Source organism: Micropterus salmoides, unplaced genomic scaffold (genome assembly GCF_014851395.1).
Source record: "Micropterus salmoides isolate LMB-PRFRI ecotype aquatic unplaced genomic scaffold, ASM1485139v1 Ms_hic_scaffold_7, whole genome shotgun sequence".
In the NCBI taxonomy this organism is placed as follows: domain Eukaryota; kingdom Metazoa; phylum Chordata; class Actinopteri; order Centrarchiformes; family Centrarchidae; genus Micropterus; species Micropterus salmoides.
Window position 1 is genome coordinate 16,419,963 of NW_024044459.1, and position 20,493 is coordinate 16,440,455.

The 20,493-nt window shown below is 40.5% G+C and overlaps 2 protein-coding genes across 4 annotated transcripts in view; both read right to left on the bottom strand.

Annotated features, from left to right (window-relative positions):
* The window catches only part of LOC119892090 (protein FAM214B), a 29,819-nt gene extending 17,782 nt beyond the window's left edge, over nt 1-12,037 (bottom strand). Inside the window, exon 1 of the mRNA XM_038704182.1 lies at nt 11,676-12,037. The gene's annotated coding sequence lies outside the window, so the exon portion shown is untranslated. The remainder of the gene's footprint in view (nt 1-11,675) is intronic.
* Nucleotides 12,038-13,173: 1,136 nt separating this feature from the next.
* On the bottom strand, nt 13,174-19,384 carry cenatac (centrosomal AT-AC splicing factor). Of its 3 annotated transcripts, none has more exons than XM_038704184.1 (12): nt 19,263-19,384; nt 19,075-19,162; nt 18,448-18,614; nt 17,881-17,979; nt 17,716-17,782; nt 16,728-16,790; nt 16,226-16,293; nt 16,011-16,125; nt 15,874-15,904; nt 15,260-15,361; nt 15,043-15,175; nt 13,174-14,322 (listed from the first exon to the last, which is right to left on the bottom strand). In XM_038704184.1, the coding sequence occupies exons 1-12, from the start codon at nt 19,322-19,324 to the stop codon at nt 14,196-14,198; spliced, it is 1,122 nt and encodes a 373-aa protein (XP_038560112.1). In that variant the 5' UTR covers nt 19,325-19,384; the 3' UTR covers nt 13,174-14,195. The 3 variants fall into 3 exon arrangements, with proteins under 3 accessions (XP_038560112.1, XP_038560114.1, XP_038560113.1); XM_038704186.1 differs by having other exon boundaries at nt 19,256-19,363; XM_038704185.1 differs by having other exon boundaries at nt 19,075-19,374.
* Between the last annotated feature and the right edge of the window lie 1,109 nt (nt 19,385-20,493).

Sequence of the window (20,493 nt, forward strand, 5' to 3'; positions counted from 1 at the left end):
TTCCCAGAGCCCAATGTGACATATTCAAATTCAGAAAAAACAGCCCAAAACTATCTCAGACAAATAAAACATCAAATCCTAACATCTGGGAGGGAATGTTTCAAATGTGTGCTTGAAAATTGACTGTAATGATTCATCAATTATTGTAATAGTTGATGACTGCTGATCAGTCTGCTGATTAACTGACTAACTGTTTCCATTCTGCATGTATGTATAGATGGATGCAGTTTGTATAGATTTGTGTGGAAGTATGTCACAGTTGTTTTGGTGCATGGGTGTGAACGGTAAAAGTGTGCAGAGATGAGGTTTGAAAAACGAGACGCAGCTTCAGCTACGTACCTCCAAATATAGCGATGTGGGGATAGAGGAGAGAGAGGGGAGGGGGGGAGGTAGAAGATGGTGAGATAGACAGAGGAAAATAAACTGACAGAGAGACAGGGGGAGATTAAAATGAGGCTAAGTTTCTGTCGTGGCACAGCCTCCTTTTAACAGCCAAGCCTGTAAAAACTGTAATAATGGGGACTTCCTGCCATCAAGCAGCACTGCTATTTAGGATCTTGTGTTTCAGCTTACACACACACACACACACACACACACACACACACACACTTCGGTCCCTTTAAGAGCCCATGTTGCTTTCCATATTTGGGAAAATGGGCGTGTCTTCTCTATGAAGACCAACCTCCATTCAGGGACACTGTGAGTGCAGCTGAGGAGAAAAACACATTGAAAACACTCACTCACATTCCATCAAACGCAGGCATTGATGCAATCTTGACTTAAGTGCATGGCGGTGTTTGTTTTGATCTCTATAGGTTAGGGTTGGATTTTAAGCCACGGCATGTGAATTACAGCTTTTACACACATACACACACACACACACCTTTTTCTAGGCCTCTCAAAATGACACCAGCTGTGTTTTGGGCTGCACTAAATAGTCACAGCCTTCAAAAACTGAAGCGTTTCAATTTGACCAGCCCAAAAACTCCTTGAGTAAAGCTGTTAGTCACAATTTTAAATGACCAGTTTTATATATATATATATATATATATATATTGAAAACAAGGTCCAATTCACTCTCCTCTTTAGCGAGGGAGAGAACAAAGAGGAGAGGAAGAGGGGAGGAGGAAGGGTGGGAAAGGAAAGTGTCTGTGTCTATGTGTTGGGGGGGTTGGGGGGGTCTGTGTAATACTGAACATGTTTTAAGCAGCAGTCAGTATCAATTGAACATACAATGCAAAACCTTCTGCGTCTCTCTCTGCTACTTGTGTCACTCCGCTAAGCCCCTCCCACCAAACCCATAAGCAGGAGCCAGTTGCCCTTCGAAACCTCATTCCCCATAGGGTTCGCTCTCCATGGTGAGAGTCCCGCCAAGAGTCTTCTCAAAGACGCCCCTCCAACGCTTCGCAGGCCCTCAGGGACAGCTGCAACAACGGTGGAATGAGAGGCTAGTGCACCGCTGCTCAAAAGTTATTCCCCACTGTTTGTCGTCATGCCTCTTTGCCACTTGTCGATATGAACACCATGGCATTTAACATAATGATCCTAAAGCTCCGCGTAGAGCCAGGACATGTAGTATTTATTGTTGTCAGAAAAAGAGGGATGGGCAGTTCTTTCATTGCTGGTGTTTCTCAGCCATTGTGTTTGCAAAACTATTGAAGCCGTACACGGAGGGGGGCTGCGCAGTGTATGCATGAGCTGTGATTGACACACTGGCTCTGATTGGTTGAATGGCATTAGGAGCAGTAAGAGGAGCCAGAGGAAACTGATTTTTTCCACATATTATCTGTCTCATGTACTGCTGTCACGATATAGTGACAGTTTTAGTAAATATGACAAAAGGTTATTTTTAAAAGAATTTAAAGAGGAGTAGACCCCTGCGTGTGTTGGTGTCTGACACGTCTGTGATGAGAGAGCGCTGCTCTGAGACAGCAGCAGAAGCAAATTTCACAGCTAATACTTACAAGTACATAAGAAGCAGTGACGTCTTAACGTGCTGGTTCAGATCAGTTTGAAGTTTGTCATGCATTGTGTTTGGTTTTACTGTAACAGTTAAGTGAAGTAGTATGTGGTAATAAGCTAAAAATATTGTAAGGAAGCTGATGTTTACAGTCTGAAATTAACTTTTCGGCCCGTTTGACCGGTCCAGCATTATTTGAAGCTATTTCAAAACATTTTTTAAAATAAATACAACACTTTCCCCATTTTTAGTGCTACACCATTGACAGTATTAAAGTTTGAAGTGCTACTTCAAAAACTGGCTTTCCCCCCACTTACACAGCACATATGTCTGAGTTTCCATTTTCTATTTTTAGCAGCCTCAGTTATGGATCACCACATGGTAATGACATTAACTGCTTTCTATTGTCAACATTTCAACCCTTATTTCTCTGCAGGCCAGAGTGTCTGCAGAGAAAGACACACACACACACACACACACACACACACACACACACACACACACTTACAGTAGAACAGGACCTCTGAATAGGATGCTAGATAAGATGACCCCACCCAAAATCCCACAAATAAAACTAAACAATCATCACATAACCAGTCCCTCCAGGCTGTTTCCCACACAGAGCAGTTTCTTTGTATTTACATTTCTAGAGCAGTGTAACAATCCAGTGAGATGAGCTTTCTCTGGAAGGGTACGTTTAACCAGCTGCATGTTAATAAACAAGATTGCAAAGCTGATAAGAGACATGCCTATTTAAGTATAAGCACTTGACTTTGCTGCCAATATAAATACTATGTGCATAATATGTGTGTGTGCACTTTTCTCTCTTTGCCATTTAAGCAAATTAGCTGGAAATATTTGACCAATAAAAAGCTTGTTAGCTTTCACTTTGTTTGGATTGCATAATTCTATACTCAACTTTCTATCAAGTGACTACATATAAGCGTCATATGATATAACAGTGTGTATTAAACCAGGGTCTGGGTCAGTTATAATTAAGAACGGGGTTCGGTTTAAATTGGGCAGGTGTAGTAAACACAGATTGCTCAACATAGACACTTTTTGTTAATCCATTTTTAACGCCAGCAGTCCAAATTAAGCATTCCCAAAATATCTTCTGTTTGTTTTTCAATTACTAAATATGTCTCCACATCCTCTTCTGCAATCATTTGAACCATTCATTTATTAATCCAGTAAGAAGCAGCAATGTGAGATGACAAGATTCTGTAAATGTGGAAATTTCTTGTTTCTTATCCTGTAATTGATCCTGTAATCGGCTATTTACAGATACAAAGGTTTGGTGTAATCCAGTTGAATTCAATCCTATTTTGCCATAAGGAATAAAGGAGGTGGAGGAGTGGAAGTTTACTCTGTGATGCTTTTCAGTGTCTGATCAGAAGATTTTGAATACTTGAGGGAAAATGGCAATAGAAAGGGAAGAGAAGGACAAAGTCAAGTAGCGACTGATGTGTGTGAAAAAGGAGAGAGAGAGAGAGAGAGAGAGAGAGAGAGAGAGAGAGTGTGTAATGGGAAGAAATGCAGAGATGGGGAGGAGTGTGGCACCCTGAGTCTTGGTGACAGGCCGGGCCAGCTCAGAGGATGGAATGTTCCAGAGAAATATGTTGCCTATTCATGGAGGACAGGAAATAAAGCTCTCTCTCGCTCTCTCCACCTCTCCTCCCTTCACTCTCAGTCCTCACTCCTTCACTTCAGCTGCCTGTCTTTTTACCTCTCTCTGTGACTATATGTGCCCCCTACCCCCACACCCTCTTCTCTGGGCCTTTGGGTATTTTTTCTGCACCTCTTCCTTCAGTTGAAATTAATTCCCTTTTCCCTTTCATGCTTGGGGAACTCGCACAGCATGGTGGTGTTCCACCACTCAGACTGGTGGCAGCTGAATGTAGTCCAGTCTGCCATCTGGGCAGTGAAACTAAAATTTAAAAATTTGTTTCAAAATCCCTTTCTTTCACTATATAGCTCACAAATAGGGCACACGGTCACTATTTAACCAGCCAGCCTGATGATAATTAGTAACTAGCCAAAGTGGATGGTGGAGAATATTAGCATCAATAAGGTGATAACAGATCGCTTTTATACCCAAGTTTGTAAGAGTGTAAATGTAAAGTAAATGTGTGATAATTTTCCAACAGCCGAATAAGTGGAAAATTTGGAAACAAAGCACAACTTTACAATGACCTTTAGGACAAGTGTTAATCTAAACTAAAATATAAGTGAAGCTTGCACATATGCATGTTTATGAACACACACATACATAGAAAGTGGCTAATCCATTTTGGTATAGAGGGGAGCATTACAGGGTGAAGGGCAGGGGGAGTTCTGGCTAGGGTTAATCCTGAGATCAGTCCAACACAAACACACAGACTTGCGGGTCGTTAAGCAGCAGTTGATAATGACAAACTTTGGTACCACAAGAGTAGCTCCTGTAACGTAGGCAGGGCACATTCTATATTTGCCGCTACTAACATGCATCAGAATCCAAAATAAGTTTGACACAGTGCCATGTATGTACTGATATGTCTCTTTATATGAAACCTCCCATGTCTCAAATTACATGCAGAACCTTTGAGTTTAATGTTGACATGCATATCTGCATGAAAATATAATACAGATTTTTTGATTTAGTAAATCCAAGCAGGTCACAACACTACAATTTATAGGCTGTAACTTAATCACTTATGTATATCTTTGTCTTCCTAAATGCACCATCAGGGGCTATAATGACCTTAGGGAAAGGCAGTGACGCTAAATGCTAACATCAACATACTAACATGCTCTTGATGACAATGCTAACAAGCTAATGAAGCGTATCTTTAGTTAGCTTGCCTACATTTGCATATTCACACTAAATGCAATGTGCAGCTGAGGCTGATGGGAATAGCATTTGCATTCGCTACTAAAAAAAAAAGGAGGAGGCAGCATATGACATCAGGAAAGACCAAGCGGGAAGCTTCAGGTCTGAGAAGTGAGGGCAATACAGAAGTCCTTTCAACCTGCATTCTATCGAACGGCCAGCAGGGTGCGACTTTTCTGGTTGCAAAGTCCCGCTCCATTAGAAATAATGGTAAAATGACCCTATTTCTCACCTACTTTATTACCTTAGTGGAAACTTTCCTAATGAGTTTATGGTCTCAATCACTAGTTTCATGTCTTCTAAAATACAGCAAGATGTTTATTTAGTCAATTATGGTCCCATTTAAATGAAAATATATCATAAAGCAGAGTATGCCACAGGGCGGGACAATCTGTGATTGACAGATTGTTACCATGGCGACCTGTCAATCAAGCTAGAGTGACGTCTGACGTCAAGAGGAGCAGACGTCTCTGCAACACATTACATAGATGTCTTTGACATAATGTCAGAGCTATTACTTCTTCACATTCATTTCATAATATTTGTTAATTCTTTTAATGTTTTAAACTAAAAATCTGATTATATCTTTACCTTTAAGAAATCAGTAATGTTAATACAATTTATCCTAGGGGGCACATACCTGTATCATGCATCATGGCAATCCATCATATATTTGACAAGCCATTTTACGCAATACCTCAAATGTCAGCCACTATGGGTGCTGGAAGAAAAGTCAGGGCATCACCAAAGCGCTTTTACACTACATCGCATTCACCATTCACACATATTTATACACTGAGCCTCAAGCTGATGATACATGGTGCAACTTTCTGAGCAATGTTGCTGGCCAATCTTGCTAGTGGCAAGACCGACTATGTTTGAATGGATAGCGGTGGGCCGGGGTGGGGTGGCGGGTCAGCGGGAGTAGGGATTACGGTAGTCATCTTTACTCATTACCATTGACGGCAACATTGCCCAACAACATTGCTCTAAAGGTTGCTCTGTGTATCATCATCTTAAGTGCTCAAACAGAAAATAATGCTCATATACTTTCATACACTGGTGGAATAGCCACCAGGGGCAATTTGGGGTTCAGTATCTGAACCGCCAATCTTCTGATTAACGGGCAACCTGCTCTACCTTCTGAGCCACAGCCACCCTTTTACCCCTGTATACATCATCTGGGAACCAACATTTTTTTTCATCCAGCAGATGTTATATTTCACACAGGAAGTGAAAATTTAGACCAGCTGGTGGCACTAGATGAGGTAGAGTATTTAAATGTAGTAAATAAACCATTTTCCCAGGTTTGGTTTGGTTTAGCCACAAAAAAATATCTTGATTATGTTATGATGATTCCAGATGAGTCTCACAAGTTAGCTTCTCACTGGACACTCAAACAAACATGCAGTATATTCAGCTTAACTTAAGAGGGTGTCATTTCTTTAGCCCAACAGGTGACTACTTCAACAGTGTCGTGACACTGAATGTGTCCTCTGCTTGTTACATTGGGCCACAAACAAAAGGGACCCTGCTAAGACCTCAGATAACTGCAGTTTGGACAAAACCATTCCGGCTCCGTTGGCTCTGATGAGACGCACAAGACCAGCCAGGCACACACACACACACACACACACACAAACATTTATACTATAGCACAGTAATGCACCACAACTGCTAGTATGCAAATAAAGACACAGATATGCCCCAATAATAACCAAAAGGCTTCACTTATTTATTTTTAACAAAACACTACTCCTTGAAGTTGGTTCTGTATACCACAGCTTTAAAGCTCTCTGGGAGGACATGACACGTGCTATTTTCAGGCCTGCAGGAAATACACAATTGTGTGTGTTCTTGCCAACGTCCATGCAAAAAAGCTTCCTATTCATTTTGGATTACAAGAAGGTCATTAAGCTACATAGATACAGACATATATACAGTACGAACTCTGCAACACATTACATATATGTCTTTGACATAATGTTAGAACTATTACATCTTCACATCCATTTCATAATATTAGTTAAATTTTTGAATGTTTTAAACAAAAAATCTCTATCTCTCTCCAATAAATCCAGTATGTAAAATAATATAATTAATGAATTTCACTCAAGGGTATCACAGTTTTCCAAAGGGGAACGCTTTTTTATTATGTACGTCAATTTAAGTGACAAATGCTGCATGCAAAAGGTCAAAGCTCGTCATACATACACACAAGATGGAGAGATGGGAATAAAGGCAGCACAGAGAGATAGAGGGGGGTGATGCTACGCGAGGGGAACGTGACAAATGACAACATACTGTAGAGTAACGGACATTGTGAACAATTCAAGGACAAAATGGAGAGGGGACAGAGAGTGAACAGGTCTTAGCTTGATAAGCTCTCTGTTGACCTATATAATGCACCGAGATACATCAGCCTACCTACATCTACTCATTGATCTGGGACGTGTATGGAAACAATATATACTGAGTAAATGGCAACATACATAGAATTATATTTAGCATGTGTATGTATGTAATTCATTTGGATAAAGTATGAAACTCAACCTACTTATGAAGCTCCCAGCACATTTTTTCTGTTGATCGATTGGTCTAACCCACTGACTAGCTGATTATCGTTTCAGCCCTACGGTAAATGATTAGCATTTTCGCTTGATAAATGACTTAAATGTACATTCACAAATACTGTTAGCAAAGTCTATGACAGCCAGAGATACAATCTCACATACCCACACTGCATAGAACTGGAGGGTGTTGTTTCAAACCATGATGATTTATTCAGTGGTAACACCCTAAACAAAGATTGGCCAGGATTTAATAAAGTGGCTGAAGTGATCCCACTAACACACTGAGATGTAAAACTTCAAATGAATCAATGCTGCCTAGGTGACTACATCATTATTTTGAGTCTTCACTCTATTATGGCATTGCTGTGTTGGGTGCAATGCTCCATAGACTTTGACCCTCCACCACCTGCAAAACAGTCTTCCGATGCTCACTTAGCATCCCTGAATTCACTGCCAAATAGGTTAATCTATTAACCACAGTGGGTCAGTGCTAGGAGAACACAGTTACAAACACATGAACACTTCAGGTTTGTAAGAGGACTAACTAGTTCCTTTTATTGACAGATTGTTAAGTGGACTAACTGACCTTTAACGGTAAGCCTGAAGCTAGGTTTAGTTAGTGTGTGCGTGTTCGTGTGTGCATCTGTGTGTAATGTGTAAAGGCCAACAGAGTGAGGGTTTCAAGGTTAGAGTGTTACCATTCAAAGCTGCACAGGTGCTATTTTAGGAATAAGCTGTTATTAAGAAAGAGAGAAAAAGATTTAAAAAGGTCCCGTGTGTTTAGGAGGATCCTTTGGCAGAAATGGAACACAATAATCATACATTTATCCCGGATTATTTATCCCCTTCTATGGGACTCCATTGGTAAACTTGGTATTTCACCCAGATGGGCGTGGTTTTGTAAGACTTCGCATGCTTCAGCGAGCTCAGTGATCTTCTCAGCCTGTGCTCTGGGTGCATGTTGATGCATGTCAAGTATGACGGCATACTGAATACTATACTGTCTATAATTTGTATCCTGTATATGGTCTTACACCTACATTCATGGAAATTGATAGTCTGCTGTGTAAACTCATTTGGGCTGGGCATCTGTTTATGCAAGATACTACATTGATATACAGATACCCCATCTGAGGAGATTTTTGTTGTTGACCTTAATTTAGTCCATCAAAATGTTTAAGACTATTTAGTTGTAACATTATATAGTTATTACATATTTTCCAGTATTATGTTATGATGCTCAGTTTAACAATTTATCAACAGTCAGGTAAAAGTCATTTGAATAAAAAAATGGAAGTCTAGTTGTGGGTGCAGCTGTGCCAGCAGTAACTTTACAAGGAGTGTGTCTTCGCAAATCGATGATCACATTTTTTAAAAATCATCTCCGTTTGAAGTAAGAATTAGGCGTGAGGTCTCATGTAAGTTTAATCTTGGGGTTAAGGCAAAGATTAGGTTGATAAATAACTTTTTGGGTTACAATTTTTCTAGCTTATCCAAAAAGTGGCGAGATGACTCAATGCGAGCCAACGAGAATGTGCATCAGCACACAACACTCTGTGCCTGTGTCTCCCCCTTCTATGGAGTCTGCCATGTATAACTACCACGTTCCTACTGCTGGCTCTAGATATGGCCTTTTGCGTTATTTGCGGCCACCATAGTTTCTCCTACAAGCTTGGAAAGTGAGCGGTGTTCAGTGGGTTGCAATGTGCAACTTTACCACTAGATCAACACACCGGCCCTTTAAAACACACCTTAATGGGTAACAGCTATTTAAAAAAATGCCAGCCAGAAAAAAGTCTTCACTCTGGAGACATTTGGTTATCATTAGGGTGAAAATATAACTAAACACACACATGTCAATAGGAGGGACTTTATTTTTAAGCATCACTGGTGGGTCTATAAGATTTATATTGATATACAAGGTTGAAGCTACTAAGACAAGAGAGACATTGTTCCTGTCAGTCAACCAGTCAGCACTGGTTCTGGGTGATGGCTTAAGGCTATGTATTAAAAAAAACAAAAAAACATGTATCACAGTGACATACACATGCTTGCGCATCTACATTTGTGAGGAGCTTCCCTTCTCTTACCCTTAAATCTAACCCTTAATCCCTATATCGCTTTATTTAAAGAGGTAATTTAGCTCCCACAAGTATATAAGGACAATATATGCATGCACACATACACACAGACAAACACAAGAGATCAATATAGCCCCAGAGTAGTGTTGAGAACAGGATCAAACCCATATAATCATCTGTAATCTCTGACATCAAATCCTGCAGAGACACATTGGAGGGCTGACAACAAGCCTTCATCAGCTCAAAGCGTTTAATAGCCACCCCCACTTTCCACACACACATAAAAAGCGCTGCCAGGTTCAGACACTAAAAAGGAGAATTGTAACCATGAACCATAACCACACAGTCGATAGCCATAAGAGGTATGGGAGGATGGATAGTGTCCCTTATCTTGGAATCCTTAACGTCACAGATTACCAGATGATCTACTCATGAATAAAACTAAGCTGAACTGCAGATAAGGTAAGAAGAGTAACTTGCAGGCTAATGTTTGACAGAGGCTGTAACATTGTCAGTCAGGGTCTAATCTATTCAGATAGAATCGAGAGCCTCACGTTAGCATCATGTTGACCATAATGCACTCATCTCATATAAATAACCTAACTTGGTACTCATGACTCCATATATTAGCATGAAAAAACACCCAGCTACTCATTCCCTCACTTGCACTTGCCTGGGCAGTATGCATATAAGCATACAGTATCCTTCCCTGAGGCTGAATATATTGGTAGTTTTACATTTTGAAGTAAGCAAATAGACCAGTCATCACTAGGGATTCCTGGTGCGGTTTTCCTTCATTGCTAAAAATGTCCTACACGCATCCTTGCTGAATTTTTTTAATTTTTTGATCAACCCTCCATTCCTTCCTCTTCTTTTGATGTGAGAGGATTTCTAAAATTTTTCTTTGTCTCACCTGAACAGACGGAATTAATTTATTCTCTTTCTTTCCCTAGTGTGTTTTAGCTTTTGGGAACTTAAGTCAAAGAGTTATTGTGCACAGGACAAGCCCAGACCCGGGACCCAGGCCTGCTGAACAACATGCACCTCGCCTTCAGGGTTGGTCATGTTTGGTTACAGCAACAATCTGCATGACGTCACACTCAGCTGAGGACAAAGCCCACTGGTTTCTCCCAGACAGAGAGGTGGGGGGTGGCTGTCACAGCATTGCAAGGACAAGCAAGAGAGAGAGGAAAAATGTAGACTTGCAGATGGATTTGCTGCAGCAGTGTGTGTATGTGTGTGTGCGCATGTGTGCAGAAATCTTTTTACATACATGTGACACAGCTGGTGGATTCCCATATGCATGTGTGCAATATGGGTGATGTAGAGTGAGACTGCATACACTTGTGCCTAATGTAGATGTCAACGTGATCATGCCCTGTTTTTCAGGACAATATGAGGCAGTTTATTGCTGCTGAGAATAATAACACTGTAATAACTCTACTCTTTACAATTTATAGATTTGATATACTGCAACAAGGGTTTAGTGCTAACAGCAATGCTCCCTTCACTGAATTATGCAATGCAACTCCCAAGTGCAATCCAAGGGAACAATACCCTCACTGCACTCAGTGCTATCCTCTGTCCTGTAAGCTTACAGTGATCATCATCACTCCACCCGCTGAGCTACAGTCATAATCTCACAGATATATGCTTGTGCTGGTTTATCCCTCGTTGTGGCCCACCAATGCACAATGCCAGGAGGGCATGAGTGTGCAGATATGACCAAATTAAATATTTGCACGTGCATTTTGATGACACACACACACACACACACACACACACACACACATAATGGTGAGTAATACACTGAGATATGTTATCACTTTGTCTCTAACCACCGCAGGCTGCACGCGCGCACACACACACACACACACACACACACACACAGCTTTGAGAAAGGCAGACAAAGCAGGGGAACGCCCCCTACACCCTGCAAGATATGTCAGGTCATCAGCTGTTTTAGACTGGATTCCAGACATTCTTTGCTCAGATTGACAGATTAGTCAATTGAGAAAATGATGACTCAGAATGCAAACAATTACCTGAAATCATCTAGAAATTACTAAATTAAACTGAAACCTTTGTGAAATTCCCATACACATCGATCTTTAAGTTCGCATAATACAGATGATTAAGAGGTAACGTTAACTAGCAAGTAAAATCTGAAGATTTTGAAGCCTACTTACCTAACGAGAAAAAAAGGTGGACTCAGGAGGAATAACACAGCCTCGCAGCCTGGACTGACGCGTCCCTGTCGTCTGGGAGTTCAGCCTTTTTGTTATGTCTCTGCCGTTGTCGGACTCCAGGTAGCTAACGAGGGTGTGGGGCGAAAATCGACCTCGAAGCTAAAAGCCGTTAGCCACCTTAGCTACTGTCTGGTGGGTAAATTAATCGGACAATTTCAGTCTCGTCCTCCCACTCTGTCTTGCAACATAGCTCCTCGTAGCTGACTACGTCTCTTCCTCTCTGTGCCTGTCGGTTTTTTTGTGCTCGCAACTGTTTTCGTTGTTTCAACCTTCGCCTGAAATTCCTACTCTGTCCCTTTAAGCAACAGCGATTCCGGGGTTTGCTGGTTAATATATACAGAAGGCGGAGCTTCACAGCCAGCTGAGCACCTGTCATTTAAGCGATTGGCCGTTTCTCCTAAGTTTAACCAATCAGCACTCAGAAATTACGCCTTCTTTAAAACATGCAGATTTATTCAAGATCCTGCTCTGTGATTGGACTATGGATTAATTAAAGAAACGCCCAGTACACGTGCTTTTTCTCCCCTCCCATACTTTAAAGCCAAGGTTGTGGCTGTTGCGCTCCGGCTGTATAGATCATATATATATATATAGAGAGAGAGAGAGTTTAAAGAAAACTCAGACAAACCATGATGTGACATGAAAACAGATGCTTTAGACGGTTATACAGCGCTGACATCAACATGTAGCACACCTATTTGCGGTTTACGCCCGCTGTTAAATTCGCAGTCAAATGTACACCCTTCCCTTTTCTTCGGTTTGTACTGAATCAGCCATAGCCATGTTGTCACAGAGCTAAAAATAGATCAGCTACACGTTGTATCCCCGTATTGCCTTGCAGCTGCACTGAACTCCACGCCCATCTACCCAGAGCACACTGGGGCCTGATTATACTTTGCTGTGGAGAGGAAGAGGCCTATACAGATAAAAGAAGGGCCTACAGAAAGCTCAGGGAGTGGAATCTAGGCTATTGCATTTGGCCATTCATCCATCTCTGTGCGGATGTCCCCCCATTGGCAATACGACCTCTGCATATTTCATAGTCATTGCAAAATCACCTCTTTTTTTTAATTCGAGATGTGTTATGAGGCATTATGATACCACAAAACAGGTTGTCAAGTCATATATTAACATTTTAAGCACCACACAATTCTAAAGATTCGAACGTCCTTTTTTCTAAAATGAAAAGATTATTAAACATTCCAGTTTTTAAGAGCGCTGAATCTAAATGGCTGATTCCATTGAAACAAGATGCAATTTACATACATATACTTTACACAAGATACACCTTTTTGAACATTTGTAATGGTTTTCACAGTGGCCGATATTATCACAGCTGATCTCAAAGTCAAACATTTGCGTATGCAGCCCTTTCCTGTAGTTCATCACGTAACGCGATCTGAAACGGGAAATGAAAGCTCGTCATTTGGCACACAGGTTCACTGCAAAAAAGAGACGTGTTTATTATTGGATGTCTTAGAAACAGTGAAAACTACTGCTCTCATTCTATTACTGTTTAGGATCGTTTACAAAAACATTCATAGGTCAGAGTGCCAAACTAGCACAAACATGGACATACATCCTTACAAAAAAAAATGACACAGTGGGTTGGGATTTTAACATGTTTTCTAAACGTCAACGCTTCTGTTATTGCATAGCAGGTTAGGGGAGAGGCTGGCGCCCCCTGCTGTTTACTCGACAGAGCAGTCATGGTGTCTTCAGATTTCAAAAGTGCTTTAGTCTACTCAGTAACTTGCTGATTGTGATTGTGGACTAAATGTGAAAATTTGGGCAGGAAAAGTTTTTCATGTAGGCTTTTCCCTCTGGTGCCTTGGAGCCAATAACTGACCAACTGAGTGGCAGCACCGATTTTGTTAAAATATTAATTGTGTGTGGCAGGTAGGGCCAAACAATTAATCAAAATCTTATCGAAATCACAACATGGTCTACTGCAGTTTTAAAATCGCAGGAAATGCAACATTTGTTAAAGGCAAAATGTGTGTCAATATACCATTTTAAATTAAATGTAGTCGTGCTGCAGAGATGTCCTGGCCTACACATCATATTCTACAGACTAAAGAAAAAAATATTTTAGTACAGATCCTTGTCAATGAAAATAATTATGTAGTAATTGATTATGTGTTGTGAAGTTGCACCATGTAGTTTTTATTTAAAAAAAAAACAAAAAAACACAATAATCAAAAAGAAAGTTTTTAACATAAATAAATCCATTAGGCACTGCTTCATGTAATGTGTAAGCTAATATCTTTACAGCAAATTTTGCCAATTATGTTTACATAAATCCCCCCCCCCCCACACACACCTGCGTGTCTAACAGTAGGGTGTCTAGTTAGCCTGAGCATTTCAACCAAGTACAACTCCTCAGAAACATAGTATAAAACCACATTCACATCTTGCAAACTATATACACGATATCACTCTTAATTTCTCACACACTACTCAGATTAAAGTGTTGTCAGAATTTGTCAGCTGTTCTGTCTTTTTTGCTTTCTTTGAACCCTCTGCGCCGTGCTCTCTCTTCCTCTTCCGTTTGCTCTTCTGTCCTTCCTCTTGTCTGAACTGGTGCCTGTTGAATAAAAAAAAAAGTGTCACATCCTCCTGCAGAGACCATTGCAGTTAATGCACTGAAATGAAATTTAAACCTCATGTGCCTGATGTAAATTAGCCCTTTAGTCCAACTCTGCTAAAGAAATACAATAGGGTAAATAAAGTGTTTTTGCATTTAAGTTTTGGCAGCTTATAAATGCTAAAATATTTTCACATTAGTAGGTAAGTCATCTCTAGCTAGTAGAATAAAGACAGGATGTTGTCAGATTGGCCTACATCACTGGCCACTTTAGCAGGTGACTGTCATGCACAGATCTTTTGCTTTCAAAAGTCTTAGTTTGTTGGAAGATCACAGAAGGTCATCAACCACCTTGTACTCTATACTATCTAGAGCTAAATATTTAGTTTGTACATTAACGCATTACTCAGCTGACATCTGGGAAGAGTGAATGCCACTTCCAGCTCTATGAATAAATTATGTGATGTTGCAAATGTATCCAAATATTTTCCAGTTATAAAGTGGGCGAAGTGTCCCTTATGGTGTTTTCAGCAAAAATGAGACTGAAATGAACACTGCAAAACACATCAGGAAGATTGCTTCTCTAAAAAGAAATGGGTGTCATTTGAAAAAGCAAAACAAAACATCTGAATTAACCATGATAACTCCAACGCACCCTGAGGATCATCTAACTAACTGGCTAGTAGTGCAGACGAAGACCAAAGACTCTTGTGATCTCACCTGGACTGCCAGCGTCGGCCACTGTTCCACACTCTACCAAAGGAGGGAAGCCAGTTGGCGTCTGTATGCGAGCTGTGATCAAAGTTGGCCCCCACTCTGTTCGGTGGAAGCTTCCTCAGCTTCTCTTGCTCCTCTGGCAAAAGACAGATGAGCCCATTTTAAGTATACTTTTAAATAACAACACACAACTTAAAACATCTCTGTGTGAGATGCCTACTCTGTTTGAGGAAGTCTTGGAGCGATGGGCCGATCTCTGGGTGTGCTGCAGTTCCGGAGGTCCCTTCCAAAGGATCATCCTGGAGCCATGGAGGGACGGCACCTACGTCACAGAGCCTCTATGCTTACTGTTCATCAATCACAGGAGGTGAACTGAGCTCATAACTATTAGAAATACTGAGTTTCTGCACAAGCTTTGAAAAGCATGGAAGTTACAATTGAAAATTAATAAATGTTTTATGAAGTTGAAGAAAACTAATGTTTATCGCTTAATATGCAAGCACACTTTTTTCTTTTCTTTTTAGCGTAAGAAGGGGATATTAAATATTACTAAAGCGCAAAATATAATAATAACAACTATATATATATATATACACACACACACACACACACACTATTTATTTATATATATTAAATGGATACATAATAATAGCAATAACAGTTCAACTCAACTTCCGAAAAGTTGGGCTTACTGTGAGGCTATTTGTAGTAGATTGGTATACACTGCAACATTTTTGTGTTATTTTGACACCCTCCCCCCCATCCCATCTATTTCCAACTTGGCATTTCACCATATAGTACCTTATCATAACATAAATTCATATATCACTGTACCTGTATGAACATTTCCACTGTTTGCTGAATCCTGTAACAGAGAAAACAAGTGATCAAGTGAGGTCATCGTGTTAAAATACAGCAACAAAAATAATTGTTGAACATATTCACTTTCTTCATGAGAGCAGTCCGTCTACCTGATAACCTATGAAAGTCAGCCCTTGTCCTGGTGTAGACCTCTGTGTTTCGACAACGGAGTCGTCAAAGATGCTCCTCGCCTGCTGGCCTGATCCTTGACACATAAACTGAGAGCTGTTCCCAAGACAACAAGATGATCCCCAAACCAACAAAAGTCATTTCATGTACTATTGATGCAAAAAGGATAAAATGTCATAGGCAGACATAATGTTACCTGACAGCATCCTCTGCAGACATGTCTGTGCCGTTGGGTCCATTGAACAACTCTGGCTCTGCGTCATGCTGATATTGATTCAGGAAAAGCCAACAGTGGTTCATAGAGGAAGTCTGAGCACCAATCATGCTTCATCTCAGCTTTTATCACCACAATCCTAACATGGACCTTTGTCCCAAATTGTAACATAAACCCTATTTCTATTCATGTTTGTTTTTCTCTTCTAACTTCGATCCATTTTCTAGGTTTGCTACCTAAATTTTTTTACTTTAATCTGATATAATAACTTCAACCTTCATTAAACCACCCTAGCCATTAGATTTTCTGTGGCTGGTTTTTAGAGATCTCCAGATCCAGATCTTTGGTTACTCGTTTCGGTTGTTACAATCATTTAGCTGAAGAATGGTGGCATTTCCCATTTTACATGCACCTCAAAATCATGGAAAACAAGTGGAGGCCACAGTGATGGATACTGCCACTGCATCCAGTTTGGACAACAAACCTCTAAAAGAGACTGAAGGACCTCTTGACGAAGCTTCTCCTGGGCCCGGATTGAATCGGCTTCCTGCAGCCATGAGAAGAAAAATAAAACAGATTACCATCAGTGAATTTCAAGTCTGGTTAAAATAAAACTCCATAGGACACTTTTTAGCCATGCTAGTAGGGATGGCAATGTCGGTCTGTCCAACACGTTGGTCCTGACTGAAATATCGATGGTGTACATTGTGACTTGCTTAAAATCAGCCTGTTAGCATTGTCTTTGTAAGTGTGTTAGCATATGGACATGTGCATTTAGCACCGCTGTGCCCAAGTACAGCCTCAGAGACCCACTAGCACGACTGTAGACTCCTGTCAAAGGGCAATTTCTGTATTTTTAAACTAGGGCCCTATTTTCACATATTTTGGTGTTGAAATGACTAGTAGTTACCAAAAGTTTTGGAATCCGTGTAGTACAGTAGATGGCTTTGGCCAGCAGCCGCAACCCGGCTGCAACGTATTCTTTCAGGGCAATTGTGCCAGTCAAAATTTTGTCACTGACGAACTCAGACTGCGATACGAGGTGTCTGACAACATCGTGGAAATGATTCCTATGAGTAACACCTGGAGATACCCTTTGTTTTCAACAAGAAACAGAAGTCTCGCTCAAGGACAATTCTCGCTCTGAAATCTCATGAGGCGCTAGTTGTTGCAGGAAGATAATGGTGGAAACATGAGTCAGACTTGGAGGGAGGAGATTGTTGTGTTAGAGTACTGTCTTGCTAGCGGTTCCTCTGTGTACACAACAAACTAACCCTCGTTTCCTGCTAAAAACAAGTAGCGTCACTGAAGCCACCTACTGCACGGATACCAAAACCTTTTGTACCTACTAGTCATTTTGACACCGAAATATGTGAAAATAGGCCCCAGGTTTAAAAATACTGAACTTATTCTTTAAGCTGTCGTCAAGATTAATGCAGAGTTCATTCAAAAAAAATAAAATAAAAAATTACCTGTTTAATGAATTCATCCTCCTTCTCCACAAATGATTCCAATGCCTTTTCCACTTCAGCTTTAAACCTTAACAAAAACAAACAATTATCCTTGCAGATAATCTTTTCCAAACAACCTTTATAATATTATATTATTAATATAAACTTTTGGCTCACGAGGCCTACTTTTCAGTTTCCTCCTCTGTGATGATGACCTTGTCTCTAAACTTGGGGTCGGCCTTATTGTCCCACCAGAATTTGTGCGTATTCTTCCTGTGTTCTGGGCTGAAATCAGACAGATTTGAAATGTCAACCAGAAACCAGAAGACAAAAGCAGTTTATCGCACAAATTCATAAGGACAAAGGCACGAGTAGGAGAACTTTGTCAAACCCACAGATTTTTCACAAATGTGTAGCTGTTAGTTTGGGCAACATGAGCTGGATCTAAATTGTGGAATAAGCACAAGATATGCTATTACAAATGTGGCAGCCATTATAAATTAGCAAATATCCTTGTGCACTTTCCCACTTAAAACACTATGTTTTTGTACTTTTCCATTAGCCATAATGAAGCACTGAGCAAAACATGTTAGATACATGTTCAGTCGCCATCACAAAAACAGCTATATTTCTTCTGTTCTCCAAGTATACAGTTTAAACCCCGGGGTGCTCTATGTTGAAAACTGTGTGGTTGTACTGGGTGAACATGGGCATCAGTGAAAACATAACAAGCTAAATAAAAGTTAAACTCACGTAGCCATGTGTTCTATCAAGCCTCCGTACATCACAGTCATGTTGCCATCTGTAACATTTCTTTCAATTTCAAGCCCACAGCAGTAGCACCAGAATGTCTGCTTGTGCTGGGTGCCATCAAACTTTTCTACTTGGGGTTTTTTAAGTGTTCTGCGAGCTTCCTTCACCTGGGAGACAGTGGATGAAACAAACACAGGAAGCACTCAAATTAGAAGTGATGCAGTCTAATACAACAGCCTTGCAATAAATTCTACCTTCATGAAGGTTAAAATGCTGTTTAGGTTATTTGAAAGGTTGTTTGTGATTTTGTTGAATTTTACTGGGTTATATTTACAGTTGCTGCTAATTATTTACACCTCTTGATATGTCATTGAATTAATGAGGTGAAACTAAATGGCAATTTGTCTCATCAGGCTAGAAGCACTAGTCGTTCACATAACCTTGAAAAGATTACATTTTACAAACTTCTGGACCATATGCACGGGCAGTCTCAATGGGCCCTTCCCCGCATCCATGGCTATTCATTCTAGTATTCAGAACTGTGGGACCTCCTCACATGAAAACGTAACGCACAAAATCCTCAATACATTAGACAACAGTTGACGTTAGTTAACCTAACTTACTCACCTTTTCTAAGAATTTCAGTAGAACCACTCTAAGTCTGCTTTGGTGATTTTTTCCGAAGATATGTCCCTTCCCCGTGAACGTTGTCTGTCTGCATATGGCACAGTAATATGCACCCATTAAGACGGTTTGCAAACACCAGAAGATAGTCAAAAGCTGAGGCTGAGCCAAAACCAATCATTACGATTTACTGTTTGGTCTTCTTTCCATCGACTTGGGGTAAAAACATAGACTGTAAAACGCTATCCAACATGTCCCGTTAGCACGGCTAGCGCCGCTGGTAACCTGCTACAGGAAGCGATGCCGTCATGATTTGTGTCCCCCTGGAAACAGACAGGATGTGGAGGTGAGTTACTGTTAAACTTCTTCACCTTCTTCTTTATGTAGAATTGCGGCAGTGTAGACGCTGTTGAACTAATTAAAAAATGAATTAATCCTTACATACACAATCATGTGTCATGCAGCAACTGAAGAACTGCCTTGGAGATCAATTTATGTTTCTCACTGTGTCCAAACAAAGACGCAACAGATAAAAAAACTCAACTCCAAGTAAACCAATCTAACACAGAATACCTTTATTTCTGCCCTCTTTTCTAGAGGAAAACATGCCCTACTGTCTCAAGACTCAGACATTCATACAAACCACATACGTACTTTCCAATGCTTGTTAAACTGCTCCAACTCTTGTTACCCCTGGATGTTTTTACCCCTCTACATTTATGCTATATGACAGTCTACAGCAGTGCCTACGCAGATTGAAATTTTACACAAAAAAAGTTTAACTGTTTCGCAGACATCTAAAATTGGGAGACAACCCCTGTTGTGCTGTATGACTAGTTGGTAGAGGAAAGACTGTTCCTGTAAGATCAAAGGGGGTTTCACTCTGGGATAGGTGCTCTCTTGTTTGACCAAAAGTAACGAAGAACAGTAAAGTACACCCTTCCTAATTGGGAAGAACTTACCCAAACGACCAATATGGACCTAAGCCATGTGGAGGAAAAAGGACCCGTCCAAATACCCAGAGGATATAAACAACTCATTTTGTGAGAATCGGGACTGAAAGGTGTAAATCTGAAAGGAGGACCAACTTTTCAGACCACTGCAGTGTTATTTGTTTGTTCTGTAATGCCATCTCTTTATTCACTAATTTTTGTAATTAAATCTTTTGTTAATTTTGATTTAGACCCAGCCTCTCCTTTCTCAAAATCTGACAAACGCAACACTACCTAGGAGGAATGAGAACACCAGGTTCAAGCTAAACTGGTGTCCTGTTCACATAAGTTACTGTACATCCTGATAGTTAAATTATATTTCAGTTACCAGAGGAGTCTGACAACTGGTATTTAAAGGAAGGACGCTGGTGACCAGGGAGGAGCTGAGGCTACTAAAGTAAAGGGATGTAAACTAGTCCTTTTAAGCAAT